At 41.4% G+C, this 18,626-nt stretch overlaps 1 protein-coding gene across 4 annotated transcripts in view; it reads right to left on the bottom strand.

Moving 5' to 3' along the window:
* MAST2 (microtubule associated serine/threonine kinase 2) overlaps positions 1–18,626 on the bottom strand; it is a 258,930-nt gene that overhangs the window by 224,430 nt on the left and 15,874 nt on the right. For all 4 annotated transcript variants that reach the window (XM_025371095.1, XM_025371105.1, XM_025371113.1 and 1 more), the window contains exons 2-3: positions 4,946–5,093; positions 4–146 (exon numbers count right to left, since the gene is read on the bottom strand). In XM_025371095.1, the coding sequence (XP_025226880.1) occupies positions 4–146; positions 4,946–5,093 (291 nt within the window). The remainder of the gene's footprint in view (positions 1–3; positions 147–4,945; positions 5,094–18,626) is intronic.

Raw genomic sequence — 18,626 nt, 5'->3', positions numbered from 1 at the left:
TACCAGGCCAGCAGTAAGAGAAGGTGCAGATTGTCCAAGGGACTGGTTTCTCATTCGAACCAGGTTTGATGCTTCTCCTGACGACTGCCAAGTCACCTGTCCCACACTGCTATGTACACTGCTGGACAAAGGGAGCAGCTGCTTACCTTCAAACACAAGGTTTGGAAAATATACATGTAATTATGATAAACGAATGAAAAAATACAAATACAATGATATCAAGTGGATAAAATCATACTGATACAAAGTAAAATTGTTCACATCCATTTTAGAATCTATTAAAATTTCCAACTATCCATTAAAAATTGCGACTGTCTTGGTGGTGAGGATAATGGCAAGTGGAACACTGAAATGGATTAACTATTTTATGTTCTCTATAATATTCACCACATGCCAGCCTCCCACGCTGACACCCAAACTAGCAGTCTAGGAGTTTCCCAATCCCTTTTAGGCTACATAGTTTCTCATCAACTCAATATAACATTAGAGATGCAAGTTTCCAGTAGGCAAACAATGAATCTATTCTGTTCTCACCAGACTCCACGTGCTCAGTTCATGTTTACTATCTGTCTTAATCTCAATGAAAGAGAGTCTCAATGAAAGATTTTTTTTTTTTTTGAGACAGAGTCTCACTGTCACCCAGCCTGGAGTGGTGTGGAGTGACCTAGGCTCACTGCAACCTCTGCCTCCCAGGCTCAAGTGATTCTCCTGCCTCAACCTCCTGAGTAGCTGGGACTACAGGCATGTGCCACCACACCTGGCTGATGTTTTGTATTTTTAGTAGAGATGGGATTTTGCCATGTTAGCCAGGCGGGTCTCCAACTCCTGATCTCAGGTGATGTGCCTGCCTTGGCCTCCCAAAATGCTGGGATTACAGGTGTGAGCCATTGCGCCCGGCCTGCAGTGACTTTCTGACTGAGGTGAAGGTCTCGTTTCTCCCCTTCTTCACACCATTCTTCGCACTTTTGCTTATGATCTAACCAACAAAAATGTGTTCATGTCATTTCCTTCCTTAAAAGCCTCTGATGGCTCCTTACTATTTGAAGAAATTATGCCAGACATTTTGGCATTATGAAAAAGACCCTCCATAAATCCAGATTATCTTTCTGGCCTCATTTCCTTCAACTCTTTTCCACACTTATTCACTCACTCAACTTCAATATTATGCCCTGCACTTTCCCCTGGCTTTATCATGATCACTCGACTCACTTGAAAACCCTTCCTGCGCCTGGTAAAATCTTAGTCATGAAAATACCCAATGTAGTAAAGACGTGAAGAAAGGGTTTGGGGGATATTTTTGTTTTTGCTGCCAACAAAATATGATACCACTCATTTGGAGAACAATTTAGCAAAGCTAACTGTAGATGAAAATTAAGACACAGAAGAAAGTAAAAATTAAGAAAGGCTTCAGGACAGGTGTTGTGGCTCATACCTGTAATCCCAGTACTTTGGGAGGCTGAAGCAGGAGGATCACTTGGGCCCAAGAGTTCAAGACCAGCCTGGGCTACATAGCAAGACCCCATCTCCAAGAAAAAAAAAAATTACCCAGGCATGGTGGTGTGTGCCTGTGGTCCCAGCTACTCAGGAGGCTGAGAAGAAGTGGGGAGGATCACCTGAGCTCAGGTGATCAAGGCTTCAGTGAGCCATGGTCATGTAACTGCACTTTAGCCTGGGAAACAGAATAAGATGTCTCAAAAAATAAAAAAAAAGGAAAGACTTCACTTTGACATAATGCATGTTTTTGTAGTGAAATTTTTTTATAACTAGCATGTTTTATTAGAAAATTACATATATTTTTAAAATCTAGTTAAGTTTTCAAGTTTCAAGTGTACCTTTTACTGGAAAGTCTTTCCATAAAGCCCTCCACAAAAATAATAATGATGATGATGATGGTTCTCTGCTCAAAACTTCCCTAAGCCCAGAGTAGACCCTGTCTGCCTGCCTTCTTTCCTTCATTCTGCAAATGTGCATTTCTCCAGATGACCTGTCTACTTCTCACCTATTAATTCTAAAGGAAAGTTAGTTTAACTTATCCTATTTACACAAAGATTACTATCATCTCTCTCTTCAAAATACAGGCCTGCTTGGAAAGAGGCTTACACAGTGTAGAAGAAACCTATTTGAGTATACACCAGTAAAGACTGAAGCATACCGCAGACTGCCAAGAACTTGAGGAAAATAAACAAAACAGAAGGAATGACATAAACAAACAGAATAACAAGCAGCTCTTTAGTAAATAAACAACACAGGAAAAAAAAGAAAACCTCGTAAAAATTCCAACTACTATTCTTATAATAATTCAAGAGGCTACTGCATAAAACATTCTCAGTTAAAGATGGCAGACCAAGCACATGCTTTTATCTTTTGTCCTCCAGGAAACACCATAAAAATGAGACAAAAAAAGTAATCTAGGTGGGGTGTGGTGACTCACGCCTGTAATCCCAGGACTTTGGGAGGCTGAGGCAGGCAGATCACAAGGTCAAGAGATTGAGACCACTCTGGCCAACATGGTGAAACCCCATCTCTACTAAAAATACAAAAATTAGCTGGGTGTGGTGGCATTGCACCTGTAGTCCCAGCTACTCAGGAGGCTGAGGTAGGAGAATGGCTTGAACCAGGGAGGCGGAGGTTGCAGTGAGCCGAGATCGAGCCACTGCACTCCAGTCTGGGGACAGAGTGAGACTCTGTCAAAAAAAAAAAAAAAAAAGCAAGCAAACAAAGGCCATAATGACAGAAACGGACAGACACTGCCAATGAGAGGGTAAAAAAACTGGGTGGGAAATCTAAAGCAGATAGGTGGATCATAACCAATGGAATTGGGCAAAGAAAGGTATAAGCTATAGTAAGCATAGAGGGGATTGCAATTAAGTGGAGTATCTGGCCTGGCCTGGTGGCTCAAGCCTATAATCCCAGCTCTTTAGGAGGCCGAGGCAGGAATGCTTGAGGTCAGGAGTTCAAGACCAGCCTGGGAAACACGGCGACACCTGCTCTCTACCAAAAATACAAAAATTTGCTGGGTGTGGTGGTACACAACTGGAGGGGGAGGATCACTTGAGCCCAGAAGGCAGAGGTTGCAGTGAGCTGAGATCACACCACTGCACTCCAGCCTGGGCAACAGAGGAGACCCTGTCTCAAAAAAAAAGTGAGGTATCATCTGCCCTGCAAACTCTTAGACTGAGCACTCAGAAACGAAAAACACCCCAAAAGTCATAAAGTAAGACATAGGCTGAAATCAGATAAATGGAAAATTCCACAGAAAGAACAGTCAAACACAACCACATTTCAAGAATGTATCCAGTAGCCATGCAGTTACCTCACAGGATAAAAGGGATTTAGCATTTCAGAACAAAACACTGAATATTCCGGTTGTTAGGTGCTCAAAAGAAAGAGTTGATCCAGGGAAGAAAATTTTTTACTTTTTTTTGTTTTGCTTTGTTTTGGAGACAAGTGTTTCACTCTGTCACCCAGGCTGGAGTGTAATGATGCTCACTCAGTCTCCACCTCCTGCATTCTAGTAATTCTTGTGCCTCAGCCTCCAGAGTGGCTGGGACCACAGGCACATACCACCATGCCCAGCTAATCTTTGTATTTTTAGTAGAGACAGGTTTTTGCCATGTTGGCCAGGCTGGTCTTGAACTCCTGACCTCAGGTGATCTGCTTGCCTCAATCTCCCAAAGTGCTGCGATTACAGGCGTGAGCCACCACACCCAGTCACATTTTTAAATCAAAAATCTAATTTAGTCATGACAATCAGAAGATAATCATATCCCAGCCAGGCGTGGTAGCTCACCTCCCACCTGTAATCCCAGCACTTTGGGAGGTCAAGGCAGGCAGATCACCTGAAGACAGAAGTTCAAGAGCAGCCTGGCCAACATGGTGAAACCCTGTCTCTACTAAAAATAAAAAAATTAGCCAGGCATGGTGGTGCGCGCCTGTGATCCCAGCTACTCAGGACGCTGAAGCAGGAGAATCGCTTGAACCTGGAAGGTGGAGGATGCAGTGAGCAGAGATCACGCCACTAAACTCCAGCCTGGGCAACAAAGTGAGACCCTGTCTCAAAAAAAAAGAAAAGATAATCACATCCTTTAAAAAAAAAAAAAAAAAAGAGGAGAATGCCATGAAAAACCGAACAAGAAATGGCTCTATGTAACTAAATATATGACCAGCAAAAATAAAAATTTTAATATAAGAGGCCAGGCGCTGTGGTTCACGCCTGTAATCCCAGCACCATGGGAGGCTGAGGCGGGCAGATCACAAGGTCAGGAGATTGAGATCATCCTGGCTAACACAGGGAAACCCCTTCTCTACTAAAAATACACAAAATTAGCAGGGTGTGGTGACAGATGCCTGTAGTCCCAGCTACTTGGGAGGCTGAGGCAGGAGAATGGCATGAACTCGGGAGGCGGAGCTTGCAGTGAGCCGAGATCGCACCACTGCACTCCAGCCTGGGCTACAAAGCGAGATTCCATCTCAAAAAAAAAAAAAAAAGAAAAGAAAAGAAGTATGCCACAACGCACAATGTAATTGCTTCCTTTTGTACTGCGACTTCTTCATATAATTTTTCCCCCTGAATCTTTTAGGTGTCTTTTCTTTGAAGGAGGTAGAGAGGACACTATGAGTTTTAGGTTTTGAGAATGAAGAAAAAAAGAAAATCTACAGCAGCAAAGAATGTAAAGTCTACAGAAATGGGCAGAGAGCAAAAATCAGAATGAGAGAGGGTGACCAGTAGTGCTGATCAACCAAGAAATACCTATCAGGTCCTGCAGGTTAGCAATTAGAGATTCCATGAGGAAGAAGTAAGGAGAGGAAGACAGCCTTACCATAAGTATTCTATACAGGACTACTACCAGAGAAGAAACTGTCAAGATGCCACGTCAATTAATATACCCTTAAATATTGACCACACAGTCTCACATTTCTTAAAAAAACAAAATCAGATATTTACCCGACAAAGAGCTGGCCAGGTTTCCTCTCCATAACTTACAATCATCCTGACTCAGTTGTCGCTGAAGTTTAACTTTTCCAGTGGATGAAAATATGTCAGGATTACTGAGTTTCCTGAAGAGCAGCGGACTAAGTCCAGTTACCACATCCTTCAAAGAGAAAAAGAGTAAAACATTGAGTCTTTAATATCTGCTCTGAAGTATAAAAACTTTATATTAAACATCTCTACAACATTCACTACAATTTAAAACTGCCAACATATTATACTTCCCCCTCAATAGCTAAAACCAGAAATATATTTCTTAGTAAAAGCTGGGTATACTGTAAAGGACACAGGATATTGATTACAAAATGCCAAAGGAAAAATAGGTGAGAAATATCATGGGATGACAGACATTTTGACCAGATATATTATTCATAATGAGTACACTTCTTAGTTAAGTTTATTTATGTTTCTCCTTTTATTCATACCCTTCCTATATCCAATAAAGAAAAGCATATTTTAGTTTAAAAAAATCATTAATTGGTAGACTTTACCTAACATACAAAGTTAGAAATATCTCTAACATTCGCCGGGCGCAGTGGCTCAAGCCTGTAATCCCAGCACTTTGGGAGGCCGAGACGGGCGGATCACGAGGTCAGGAGATCGAGACCATCCTGGCTAACATGGTGAAACCCCGTCTCTACTAAAAAATACAAAAAACTAGCCGGGCGAAGTGGCGGGCGCCTGTGGTCCCAGCTACTCGGGAGGCTGAGGCAGGAGAATGGCGTAAACCCGGGAGGCGGAGCTTGCAGTGAGCTGAGATCCGGCCACTGCACTCCAGCCGGAGCGACAGAGCCAGACTCAGTCTCAAAAAAAAAAAAAAAAAAAAAGAAATATCTCTAACATTCAATTAATGCTAAAATTAATCTTAGAGCTTTCTTTAGATGCCTATAAGAGGAGCAAAATACAGGTTTTCAAAGAAAAAGTATAAAAATACTATGAAAAACTACAGGCAATACGAAACATTGACAGAGAACCTTCCCATTCCACTCCAACGCCTCTTTCTCCTCATTCAGTAGGCGGTATCCAACAATATCATCAACATGTAGACATTTTTAAGCCAACACCCAATCAGGAGTATTATAATAAATAAAAAACTTTTGAAAAAAATAAGCCCAATGAGGTATATCTATTATATGTCAATGAAGGAAGCTAAAACAAATACGGATAAGTAACACATCAAACTGATCTAGACAGTACAGAGACAAGAACCATAAGAGAATAACTGGCCCGGGTACAGTGGCTCACGCCTGTAATCCCAGCACTTTGGGAGGCCGAGTCGGGTGGATCATGAGGTCAGGAGTTCAAGACCAGACTGGCCAAGATGATGAAACCCCATCTCTACTAAAAATACAAAAATTAGCCCGGCGTGGTGGCGGGCGCCTGTAACCCCAGCTTACTCGGGAGGCTGAGACAGAGAATTGCTTGAACCTAGGAGGCGGAGGTTTCAGTGAGCCAAGATCGCACCACTGCACTCTAACCTGGGCAATAGAACAAGACTCCGTCTCAAAAAAAAAGAGAATAACTGATCCCATGTCACCTGCCATTTGAAAAACAAGCTTCAAGTAACTGGCACCACAGCAATACTAGAAGCCACAAGGGGCAAAAAAGGAGGAAATTTCCAGTTCTCTAAGATTAAAAAAAAAAAAAAACAGAAAGAAAACAAATTCTATACAGTTATATATTGCAATTAGTGAGTTGAAAAAAAATGGAAAGTACTAATATTGGTTGGTGGTGACCATTCAAAACATGATTTACAAATGCCCAAACATAAAAAGAAGAGTGAAGTTGGTGAAGAAAAATACCTGAAAAGAAGAAAAAGACAATTTCAAAACATGGTGGTAAGTGAATAAAAGGATAAAGGAGGATATTGAGGCACTGAATCAAACAACTGATGTGTCCAGGCACCTAACTGTAGTAGGAGTGAGCAGTGAGACAGGGGGAACGGGAAATAGAACTTAATGCAAAAACAGAAGGCAGCAAGGGAACGGCTTGTATTTGCACTATTTGGCATGTCAAGAAAGAAACAGTACCTATGGATCAAGGAGAAACCAGGGAAGCAAGCAAGCTTCGACTAATGCTAGTAACCCATTAAAGAGGGTTGGCCACTCACAAAGGTGACAAGCACAGCAAGAAGCTCTAGGTAGAGAGAACTGAGGAGGCCTTGGAAGACATCAAGCTAAAGTGGATATCCTCTATGAAGGCAATGTGGAGAGGAAAAGATCCTATCTCAAAAAAACTTACAACCAGCTGCATGGGAGAACCAGCATTTGGATGCCTGCTACACTATATGGAAGAATAATCCATCTTAGCCAGAAAAAGAACAATCAAGAAAGAATTAGATCAGTACCAATTAAGAGAAATACATATACTTTTCAATCTCCCTATTCCCTCCCACAAGACACCAAAGGAAAGAAACCAGAAAACAGAGGAGAGGAGAAAAGAAAGAGAGGATCACAACCCTTCTTATTGCAAGTCTCTTTGAGTCGAAACCTGGCAAAGGAAAGGAAATATAAATTAAATATGCAATCTGAACTTTTCAGCTAGGATTTTTAACTTTTACTGAAGTATATTACTCATTTTAGAAAAGTACACATACCTAAGCAGAGAACTCAATGAATTTTCACAAACTGAACATACCCACTAAGCAGCATGAAGATTAAAACACTGAAAATAGTCAGGCACGGTGGCTCATGCCTGTAATCTCAGAACTTTGGGAGGCTGAGGTGGGCGGATCACTTGAGGTCAAGAGTTCAAGACCAGCCTGGCCAAGATGGCAAAACCCCATCTCTACTAAAAATACAAAAATTAGCTGGGCATGATGGCACGTGCCTGTAATCCCAGCTACTCAGGAGGCTGAGGCACAAGAATTGCATGAACCTGGGAGGCGGAGGTTGCAATGAGCTGAGATCACGCCATTGCACTCCAGCCTGGGTGACAGAGCAAAACTCTGTCGCCAAACAAACAAACAAAAAACAGTGAAACAATATATGAATATGGGAATTCCAGAAGAGAAGGGGGCAGTAAGAACATGAGAAGAGGCCGGGCACCATGGCTCAAGCCTGTAATCCCAACACTTTGGGAGGCCAAGGCGGGCAGATCATGAGGTTAGGAGTTTGAGACCAGCCTGGCCAACACGGTGAAACCCCATCTCTAATAAAAATACAAAAATCAGCTGGCATGGTGGTGCATGCCTGTAGTTCCAGCTGCTCGGGAGGCTGAGGCACAAGCATCACTTGAACCCAAGAGGCAGAGGTTGCGGTGAGCCCAGATCCTGCCACTGCACTCCATCCAGCCTAGGTAACAGAACAAGACTCTGTCTCAAAAAAAAAAAAAAGAAGAAGAAGAAATAACATACCAAAACTTCCCAAATGTGATGACAGATGCAAATCCACACATCCAAAAAGTTCCGTGACTTCTAAGCAGGTTAAATTCAAAAAGGTTCATATGGAGACACATGATAACCAAACTGTCAAAGCCAGTGGCAAAGAAAGAATATTCAAAGCACCAAGAGAAAAGCAACCTGTCAAATACAGGGGATCCTCAGTCAGACAAACAGCTTATATCTCATCAGAACTGTAGAGTCCAGAAGTGGGTAGGATGACGTATAGAATTCTATTTTGAGCATAACTGTCCTTCAAAAATGAGGAAAAAATCAAGGCTGGGTGCAGTGGCTCACGCCTGTAATCCCAACACTTTGAGAGGCCAAGGCAGGCAGATCACTTGAGCCCAGGAGTTTGAGACCAGTCTGGGGAACACGGCGAAACCCTGTCTCTGCAAAACACACAAAAGTTAGCCAGGCATGGTAACATATGCCTGTAGTCCCAGCTATTCAGGAGGATGAGGCAAGAAAATTGCTTGAGCCCAGGAAGTCAGCGCTGCAGTGAGCCAAGATCGCACCACTACACTCCAGCCTGGGCAACAGAGCAAGACTTTAATTCAAAAAAAAAAGAGAGAGAGAGAGAGAGAGAGAAATCGAGACATTTTCAGATTTAAGAAAGAAAAAAAAGCAGAGTCCATCACCACTACATCTGTTCTACATCAAATCCTAAAAGGCATCTTCAAGTTGAAATGAAAGGACACGAAACAGAAACTTAAAGCCATCTGAAAAAATGAAGATCCAAAAAAAAAAAATAAAGATCCCCAGCAAATGTAACTATATGGATAAATATCACAGCCAGTATTAATCTATTTTTGTTTTTTAACGCCACCTTTTTTCCCTATATGACTTAAAAGACAAAAGCATGACAAAATTTTTAAATCTATGATATTTAGCACAGAATGAATAAAGATGTAATCTGCCATAAAACAACATATCAAGGAAATGGAGCTATACAGGAATAAAGTTTTTGTATACTACTGAAGTTAAACTGGTACTATTTCAAACTAGACTATTATAAATTTAGTATGTTACATGTAATCCCCACAGCAACCAAAAAAAGAAAAATTCTTAAAAAAACACATACAAAAGGAAGTGAGAAAAGATCCCCTTGATCCAGTTTTGCTTTGGTTGCCTATGCATATGAGGTATTTATTGCTCAATAAATTTTTGCCGAAACCAATATCCTGGCAAGTTTCCCCAAAGTTTTCTTTTAGCAGTTTCAGAGTTTGAAGTTTAAGATTTAAATCTTTAATACATTTTGATTTGATTTTTGTATATGGTAAGAGATAGGGATCTAGCTTCACTCTTCTGCATGTAGCTATCTGCATATAGATTTCCAGTTTTCCGAGAACCATTTATTGTACAGACTGTCCTTTTGCCAAAGTATGTTCTTGGCACCTCTGTCAAAAACCAGTTCACTGTAAATGTATGGATTTATTAATGGGTTCTCTATTCTGTTCCACTGGTCTATGTTTGTTTTTACGTCAGTACCATGCTGTTTTGGTTACCATAGCTTTCTAGTATAATTTCAAGTCAGGTAATGTGATTTCTCCAGTTTTCTTCTTTATGTTGAAGATAGCTGTGGCTATTCTGAGTCCTCTGTGGTTCCACATAAATTTTAGAATTGTTTTTTCTATTTCTGTGGAGAATGTCATTTGTATTTTGAATATGGATTGTATTGAATCTGTAGATTGCTTTGGGTACTATGGACATTTTAATATTGATTTTTTTCAACTCATGAACATGAAGTATCTTTTCATTTTTTTAATGTCCTCTTCAGTTTCTTGCATCAGTGTTTAATAGTTTTTATTATAGAGATCTTTCATCTCTTTGGTTAATTCCTAGGTATTTCATTTGTAGCTATTGTAAACGGGGTCACTTTCTGGATTTTTTTCAGATTGTTCACTGTTGGCATACAGAAACACTACTGATCTCTGTGTGTTGATTTTTGATCCTGCAACTTTACTGAATTTATCAGTTCAAACAGTTTTTTGGTGAAGTCTTTAGCTTTTGCCAAATATAAGATCATATCATCTGCAAACAAGGATAATTTGACTTCTTTTCCAATTTGGATACTTTATTTCTTTTTCTTGTCTAATTACCATAGTTAAGACTTCCAGTACTATTAGGTTGGTGCAAACATAATTGCAGTGTTTGCACAGTTAGAATTTGTCATTTGATATTGGAATACATCTTTTTTTGTTGTTGTTGTTGTTGTTGTTGAGACAGACTTTCGCTCTTGTTGTCCAGTCTGGAGTGCAATGGCACGATCTCAGCTCACTGCAACCTACGCCTCCTGGGTTCAAGCGATTCTCCTGCCTCAGCCTCCCGAGTAGCTGGGATTACAGGTGTGTGCCACCATGCCCAGCTAATTTTGTATTTTTAGTAGAGACAAGGTTTCACCATGTTGGTCAGGCTGGTCTCAAATTCCTGAACTCTGGTGATCCACCCACCTCAGCCTCCCAAAGTGCTGAGATTACAGGCATGAGCCACTGTGTCCGGTTTTGGTATACATTCTTAAAAAAATGTCATTATATTATACATCATTTTAATGTGCATTTTTTGTTTTATGCTTTTTGGCTAGCAACTTATTTACTTGCTATTTATTGTATGTTTTAGACTATGGAAATGAAGTTAGATAAAAAGCAAATTTGAGCAATTTTTGAGTAAGTTCAAAATGGGTCGTAAAGCAGAGGAGACAACTCACAACATCAACAATGCATTTGGCCAGGAATGGCTAAAAACCGTACAGTGCAGTGGTGGTTCAAGAAGTTTTGCAAAGGAGACTAGCCTTGAAGATGAGGAGTGTAGTGGCCGACCATTGGAAGTTGACAACGACCAATTGTGAGCAATCATCGAAGGTGATCCTCTTAGAACTACACGAAAAGCTGCCGAAGAACTCAACATCGACCATCCTACAGTTGTTCGGCATTTGAAGCAAATTGAAAAGGTGAAAAAGCTCGTTAAGTGGGTGCCTCATAAGCTGAGTGACAATAAAAATCATCATTTTGAAGTGTCATCTTCTCTTATTCTACAGAACAACGAACCATTTCTCGATCACATTGTGACATGCAAGGAAAAGTGGCCTTTATACGACAACCTGCGACAACCAGCTCAGTGGCTGGACTAAGAAGCTCCAAAGCACTTCCCAAAGCCAACCTTGCACCAAATAAAGGTCACGGTCACTGTTTGGTGGTCTGCTGTCAGTTTGATCCACTACAGCTTCCTGAACCCCAGTGAAACCATAACATCTGAGAAGTATGCTCAGCAATCTCAATGAGATGCACTAAAAACTGCAACGCCTGACGCCGGCACTGGTCAACAAAAAGGACCCAATTCTCCACAACACCCAACTGCACATCACACAACCAAGCTTCAACAGGTGAACAAATTGGGCTACAAAGTTTTCCCTCCCGCCATATTCACCTAACCTCTCACCAACCAACTACCACTTCTTCAAGCATCTCGACAACGTTTTGCAGAGAAAACGTTTCCATGACCAGCAGGATGCAGAAAATTCTTTCCAAGAGGTCGTCAAATCCCAAAGCATGGATTTTTACACAACAAGAACAAAGAAGCATTTCTCATTGGCAAAAATGTGTTGATTGTAATGGCTTCTATTTTGATTAATAAAGATGCGTTTGAGCCTAGTTATGATGATTTAAAATTCACGGTCCAAAACCACAACTAGTTTTGTACAACCTAATACCATACTGTCTATGTCTGGAAAAGTTGTTGTAGTTATTATTCTTGATCATCTTTTCATATGAGTAGTTTATACACCATAATTATTGTTATTAATACAGTATTCTGTTTTTCTGTGTACTTACTATTACCAGTTTTGTACCTTCAGATGATTTCTTTTTTTTTTTTTTTTTTTGAGACAGAATCTGGCTCTGTCACCCATGCTGGAGTGCAGTGGCGCGATCTTGGCTCATTGCAAGTTCCGCCTCCCAGGTTCACGCCATTCTCCTGCCTCAGCCTCTCGAGTAGCTGGGACCACAGGTGCCCGCCACCACACCCGGCTAATTTTTTTGTGTTTTTAGTAGAGATGGGGTTTCACCGTGTTAGTCAGGATGGTCTCAATCTCCTGATCTCGTGATCCACCTGCCTCGGCCTCCCAAAGTGCTGGAATTACAGGCGTGAGCCCCCACGCCCGGCCTTCAGATAATTTCTTATTGCTCATTAACATCCTTTTCTTTCAGATTGAAGAACTCCCTTTAGCATTTCTGTGAGACAGGTCTGGTGTTGATGAAATTACTCAGCTTCTCTGTCTTGTCAAGTCATTATTTCTCCTTCATGTTTGAAGAATATTTTCACCGGACATACTATTCTAGGGTAAAAGTTTTTTCCATCAGCACTTTAAATATGTCATGCCACTCTCTCTTGGCCTGTAAGAGGTTTCCTATGAAAAGTCTGGGCCCAGACATATTGAAGCTCCATTGTATGTTAATTTGTGTTTTTTCTCTTACTGCTTTTTGGATCTTCATCTTTTACCTTTAGAAGTTTGATTATTAAATGCCTTGAGATAGTCTTCTTTGGGCTAAATCTGCTTGGCATTCTAGAACCTTATACTTGAATATAGAAATCTTTCTCTAAATTTGGGAAGTTCTCTATTGTTATTCATTTCGATAAACTTTCTACCCCTATATCTCTACCTCCTCTTTAAGGCTACTAACTCTTAGATTTGCCCTTTGGAGGCTATTTTCTAGATCTTGTAGGCATGCTTTATTCCTTTTTATCTTTTTCTTCTTCTGTCTCTTCTGGCTGTGTATTTTCAAATAGCCTGTCTTCAAGCTGACTAATTCTTTCTTCTGGGGCCAGGCGCGGTGGCTCACGCCTGTGATCCCAACACTTTGTGAGGCCAAGGCAGATGGATCACGAGGTCAGGAGATTGAGACCATCCTGGCTGACACGGTGAAACCTCATCTCTATTAAAAAACAAAAAATTAGCCAGGCGTGGTGGCACATACCTGTAATCCCGGCTACTTGGGAGGCTGAGCCAGAAGAATCACTTGAACCTGGGAGGCAGAGGTTGCAGTCAGCCGAGATTGTGCCACTGCACTCTAGCCTGGGTGACAGAGCGAGACTCCATCTCAAAAAATAAATAAATAAATAATTTCTTCTGCTTAATCAGTTCTGCTATTGAAGGACTCCGAGGCAATCTTCAGTATATCAACTGAATTTTCAACTCCAGAATTTCAGCTTGGTTCTTTTTAATTATTTCCGTTTCTTTGCTGAAGTTACCTGAAAGGTTTCTGATTTCCTTATCTGTGTTATCCTGAATTTCTTTGAATTTCTTCAAAACAGGTATTCTGAATTCTCTGTCTGAAAGGTCATGTATCTCTGTCTCTCCAGGATTGGTTCCTGGTACCTTACTTAGTTTATCTGGTCATGTTGTGTTTTCCTGGATAGTCTTAATGCTTGTGGGTATTTGTCAGTATCTGGGCATTGAAGAGTTAAATATATATTGTAGTCTTTACAATCTGGGCTTGTGTGCATCTGTTATTCTTGGGCAGACTTCCAGGTATTTGAAGAGACTTGGGTGTTCCAATCTAAGTTTTTGGTCACTACGGCCTTATCTGCTTAGGAGGTTCCCTAAGCCCAGTAACGCTACGGTTCTTGCAGATTCACAGCGGTGAATTTTGGTCGTCCTGGATAAGATCTGCAATAATTTCCAGGATTACCAGGCAGAGACTCTTGTTTTCTTCCCTTTCTCCCAAATGAAGTCTCTCTCTCTTTCTTTCTCTCTCTCTCTCTCTCTCTCTCTGTACCTAGTTGCCTTTCTTGGGGTTGCCAGAGACCATCTCTGCCACAGGATGCAGACAAGCTTTTCCAGATCTCCTTCTGTGATTAGGAAAAAGGCCTTTACTTGCATTCAAAATTGTTATACCCAAAACACTGTGGGTCTAGAAGGGAAAAAAGGAGGCTATGGTTCCAGGGTGTCCATAACCAAAATAAATGGATTTCTGTATAGTTCTAAGCTAAGGACTACACTGGGGTTTGAGATCTGCGGCAGGGACTAGCTAGATGTTGACCAAGCATGACTCACCTTCCTCCTGGGCACAGGCCACATGACATTTCCCAGCCCTCCAGTAGTTAGGCATGGCCCTGAAACTGAGTTTTGGCAATGGAATAGGAGTAGAAGTGATTAATCCATTTCTAGGATTGGCCCATCCTCCACTTTCCTCAGGTGACCTTGGAAGCCATGTGTAGAAAATGGAAGTGCCTCAATTGAGGGGTCCTTCTGAATCAGTTACAGCAAGTAATGTTCTTTAATATAAAAGACCAAAGACTGAGCTAGTCACAAAGTAACACTTTCTTTAACTGGTTAAAGGTAGAACTTAAAAGTTCCTGGGTCACGTAAACAAAATCACCTTGGTAACAACGCTATAAAATAACTTAAGGACTTTAAAAAAAAAAAAATTATTAACAACTATTCCTAAATCCTCTGCTTTTCAAAACATTCCTGAAAGCCTAACAGATAGAAAGTCTGGCCGGGCGTGGTGGCTCACACCTGTAATCCCAGCACTTAGGGAGGCTGTAGCAGGCAGATTACCTAAGGTCAGGAGTTCAAGACCAGCCTGGCCAACATGGTGAAACCCCATCTCTACCAAAAATATAAAAATTAGCTGGGTGTGGTGGTGCTTGCCTGTAGTCCTAGCTACTCAGGAGGCTGAGACAGGAGAATCGCTTGACCCTGGGAGGCAGAGGTTGCAGTGAACTGAGATCACGCCATTGCACTCCAGACTGGGAGACAGCGTGAGACTCTGTTTCTAAAAAAAAAAAAAAAAAAAAGAAGATCTGGCAAAACTATATTACTTCTGCTTTGCTGAAAGAATGGCAGAGAAACTATGTAGCTTATTAATCTCCAACAAATTAATGGTTAAAGGATATATGCATCTACTATTCAGATTCGCCCTTAAGGAACCTACACTAAAGCTGGTACAACTAAGATGGTATCACAGAGTTTTAACACACGGTTCCCTTGGGGTGAATTTGTTCTTTTTTTTTTTTTTTTTTGAGACGGAGTCTCGCTCTGTCACCCAGGCTGGAGTGCAGTGGCCGGATCTCAGCTCACTGCAAGGTCCTCCTCTCGGGTTCACGCCATTCTCCTGCCTCAGCCTCCCGAGTAGCTGGGACTACAGGCAACCGCCACTTCGCCCGGCTAGTTTTTTGTATTTTTTAGTAGAGACGGGGTTTCACCGTGTTAGCCAGGATGGAAATTTGTTCTTTATTACATTCAAAAACCTAGGGAGTCTAAGCCAGTTACTTAATAAAGAAATCCATAACAGTTTCCCTCAAGGGAAAAATGCACAAATTAAAGCCTCCTTTCAAGCTGAGTAAAATAAGAGAACAGTTTAGTAACACCAACAAATCAAAGGTCAAGATACCTTTTTCTTTTTATTTTTGAGAGTTTCGCTCTTGTCACCCAGGCTGGAGTGCAATGGCGTGATCTTGGCTCACTGCAACCTCCAACTCCCAGGATCAAGCAATTCTCCTGCCTCAGCTCCCAAGCAGCTGGAACTACAGGCATGTGCCACCACGCTGGGCTAATTTTTGTATTTTTAGTAGAGACGGGTTTTCGCCATGTTTGCCAGGCTGGTCTCAAACTCCTGACCTCAGGTGATACGCCTGCCTCAGCCTCCCAGAGTGCTGGGATCATAGGCGTGAGCCACCATGCCCGGCCAGTAAGTTTATTTTAAAATATTTTTCTCTCTTTAGGCCGGGTGAGGTGGCTCACGCCTGTAATCCCAGCACTTTGGGAGGGTGAGGCGGGTGGATCACCTGAGGTCGGGAGTTCAAGACCACCCTGACTAACATGGTGAAACCCTGTCTGTAATAAAAATACAAAAATTAGCCAGGCATGATAGCAGGCACCCATAATGCCAGCTACTCGGGAGACTAAGGTAGGAGAATTACTTGAACTCGGAAGGCAGAGGTTGCAGTGAGCGAAGATCGCGCCACTGCACTCCAGCCTGAGCAACAAAGAGACTCCATCTCAAAAATAAAATAAAAAATAAAATAAAAATTTTTCTTTAATAATAAATTAACCTTAGCTTACTATAATTTTCTACTTCATAGACTTTTTAATTTTTTAAAAAGGGTGTCATTCTACTGCCAAGGCTGGAGTATGGTGGCACAATCACAGCTCAGTGCAGCCTCTAACTCCTGCACTCAAGCCATCCTTCTGCCTTAGCCCCTCACATAGCTAGGACTACAGGCATGAACCACCACACCCAGCTAATTTTTTTTTCTTTTTTTTTTCTGAGACGGAGTCTCGCTCTGTCGCCCAGGCTGGAGTGCAGTGGCGCAATCTCGGCTCACTGCAAGCTCCGCCTCCCGGGTTCATGACATTCTCCTGCCTCAACATCCCAAGTAGCTGGGACTACAGGTGCCCACTACAATGCCTGGCTAATTTTGTGTATTTTTAGTAGAGACAGGGTTTCACTGTGTTAGCCAGGATGGTCTCCATCTCCTGACCTCGTGATCCACTCACCTCAGCCTCCCACAGTGCCATACCCAGCTAATTTTTTTATTTTTTGTAGAGAGAGTCTTCCTACGTTGCCTAGGCTGGTCTCCAACTTCTAGACTTAAGCAATCCTCCCACCTCAGCCTCCCAAAGTACTGAGATTATAGACACGAGCCACCATGCTCAGCCTTTTTAAACTTTTTGCCTCTTCTGTAATAACACTTAGTTTAAAATACAAACACATTATACAAAATATTTTCTTTCATTATCCTTATTCTATAGGCTTTTTTCTATTAAAAAAAATTTCTTTTTTTACTTTTTAAACTGTTTTGTTAGAAAGTAAGAGACAAACATACACACTAGCCTAGACCTACACAGGGTCGAGATCATCAGTATCACTGTCTTACACCTCCACATCTTGTCCCACCAGAAGGTATTCAGGGGCAATAACGGAGCAATAATGGAGGTGACATGGAGCTGTCATCTCCTATGGTAACAATGCCTTCCCTTGAACAACCCCTGAAGGATTACTTTTTCTGTTTTTTTACAGTTAACTTTTTTTCTTAATAAGTAGAGGTACACTCTAAAATAACAATAGAAAGTATAATATAGTAAATACATAAGCATGTAACATAGTTGTTTATTATCATCATTAGGTATCATGTGCTGTGCATGCACTAACTCTATGTGCTGTACCTTTATACCACTGGCAGTGCAGTAAATTTGTTTACACAGGCATTACCATGAACATGTAATGTGTTGCACTACAATGTTGTAATAGCTAGACATCACTAGGCAACAGAGATTGTTCAACTCTGTTATTATCCTATGGGAAGTCAGGCATAATAGTTCATGCCTATAATCCCAACACTTTGGAAGGCCAAGGCAGAAGGATCACTTGAGGCCAAGAGTTCAAGACCAGCCTGGGCAACATAGCAAGACTTCATCTCTATTAAAACAAAACAAAAAAAATTTAATAAAAAAATAATAATCTGGCCAGGCGCAGTGGTTCATGCCTGTAATCCCAGCACTTTGAGAGGCCAAGGTGGGCAGATCACCTGACGTCAGAAGTTCGAGACTAGCCTGGCCAACATGGTAAAACCCCATCTCTACTAAAAATATAAAAATTAGCCAGGCATGGTGGCAGGAGCCTGTAATCCCAGCTACTCAGGAGGCTGAGGCAGGAGAATCGTTTGAATCTGGGAGGCAGAGGTTGCAGTCAGTCAAGATGGCACCATTGCACTCCAGCCTGGGGGACAAGAGCGAGACTTCATCTCAAAAAAAAAAATTAGCTGGGCGTGGTAGCAGCTGCCTGTAATCCTAGCTACTTGGGAGGCTGAGGCAGGAGAATCGCTTGAACCCAGGAGGTGGCTCCAGTGAGCTGAGATCGCACCACTGTACTCCAGCCTGTGCAACAGAGCAAGACTCGGTCTCAAAAAAAAAAAAATGATAATAATAATAATCTTATGGGACCCCATCATATATGTCATCCATCACTGACTAAAACATAATTATGCAGAACATGACTGTATTCAGAGAAAAAGAAAATGAATAGTTGCATCTATACTGAACATATATAGATTTTTTTCTTGTCACTATTCCCTAAGCAATAGAGTATAACAGCTATTTATACAGCATTTACATTGTATTATGTATTATAAATAATCTGGAGATGATTTAAAGTATATGGGAGGATATGTTACATGCAAGTACTATGCCATTTTATAGGTAGAACTTGAGCATACATAGAGTTTGGAATCTGCAGGGGGTTATGGACTCAATCC

Source organism: Theropithecus gelada, chromosome 1 (genome assembly GCF_003255815.1).
Source record: "Theropithecus gelada isolate Dixy chromosome 1, Tgel_1.0, whole genome shotgun sequence".
Lineage (NCBI taxonomy): Eukaryota > Metazoa > Chordata > Mammalia > Primates > Cercopithecidae > Theropithecus > Theropithecus gelada.
The sequence above is the reverse complement of the archived record's forward strand: the minus strand, read 5'-3'. Positions and strand labels throughout refer to the sequence as shown.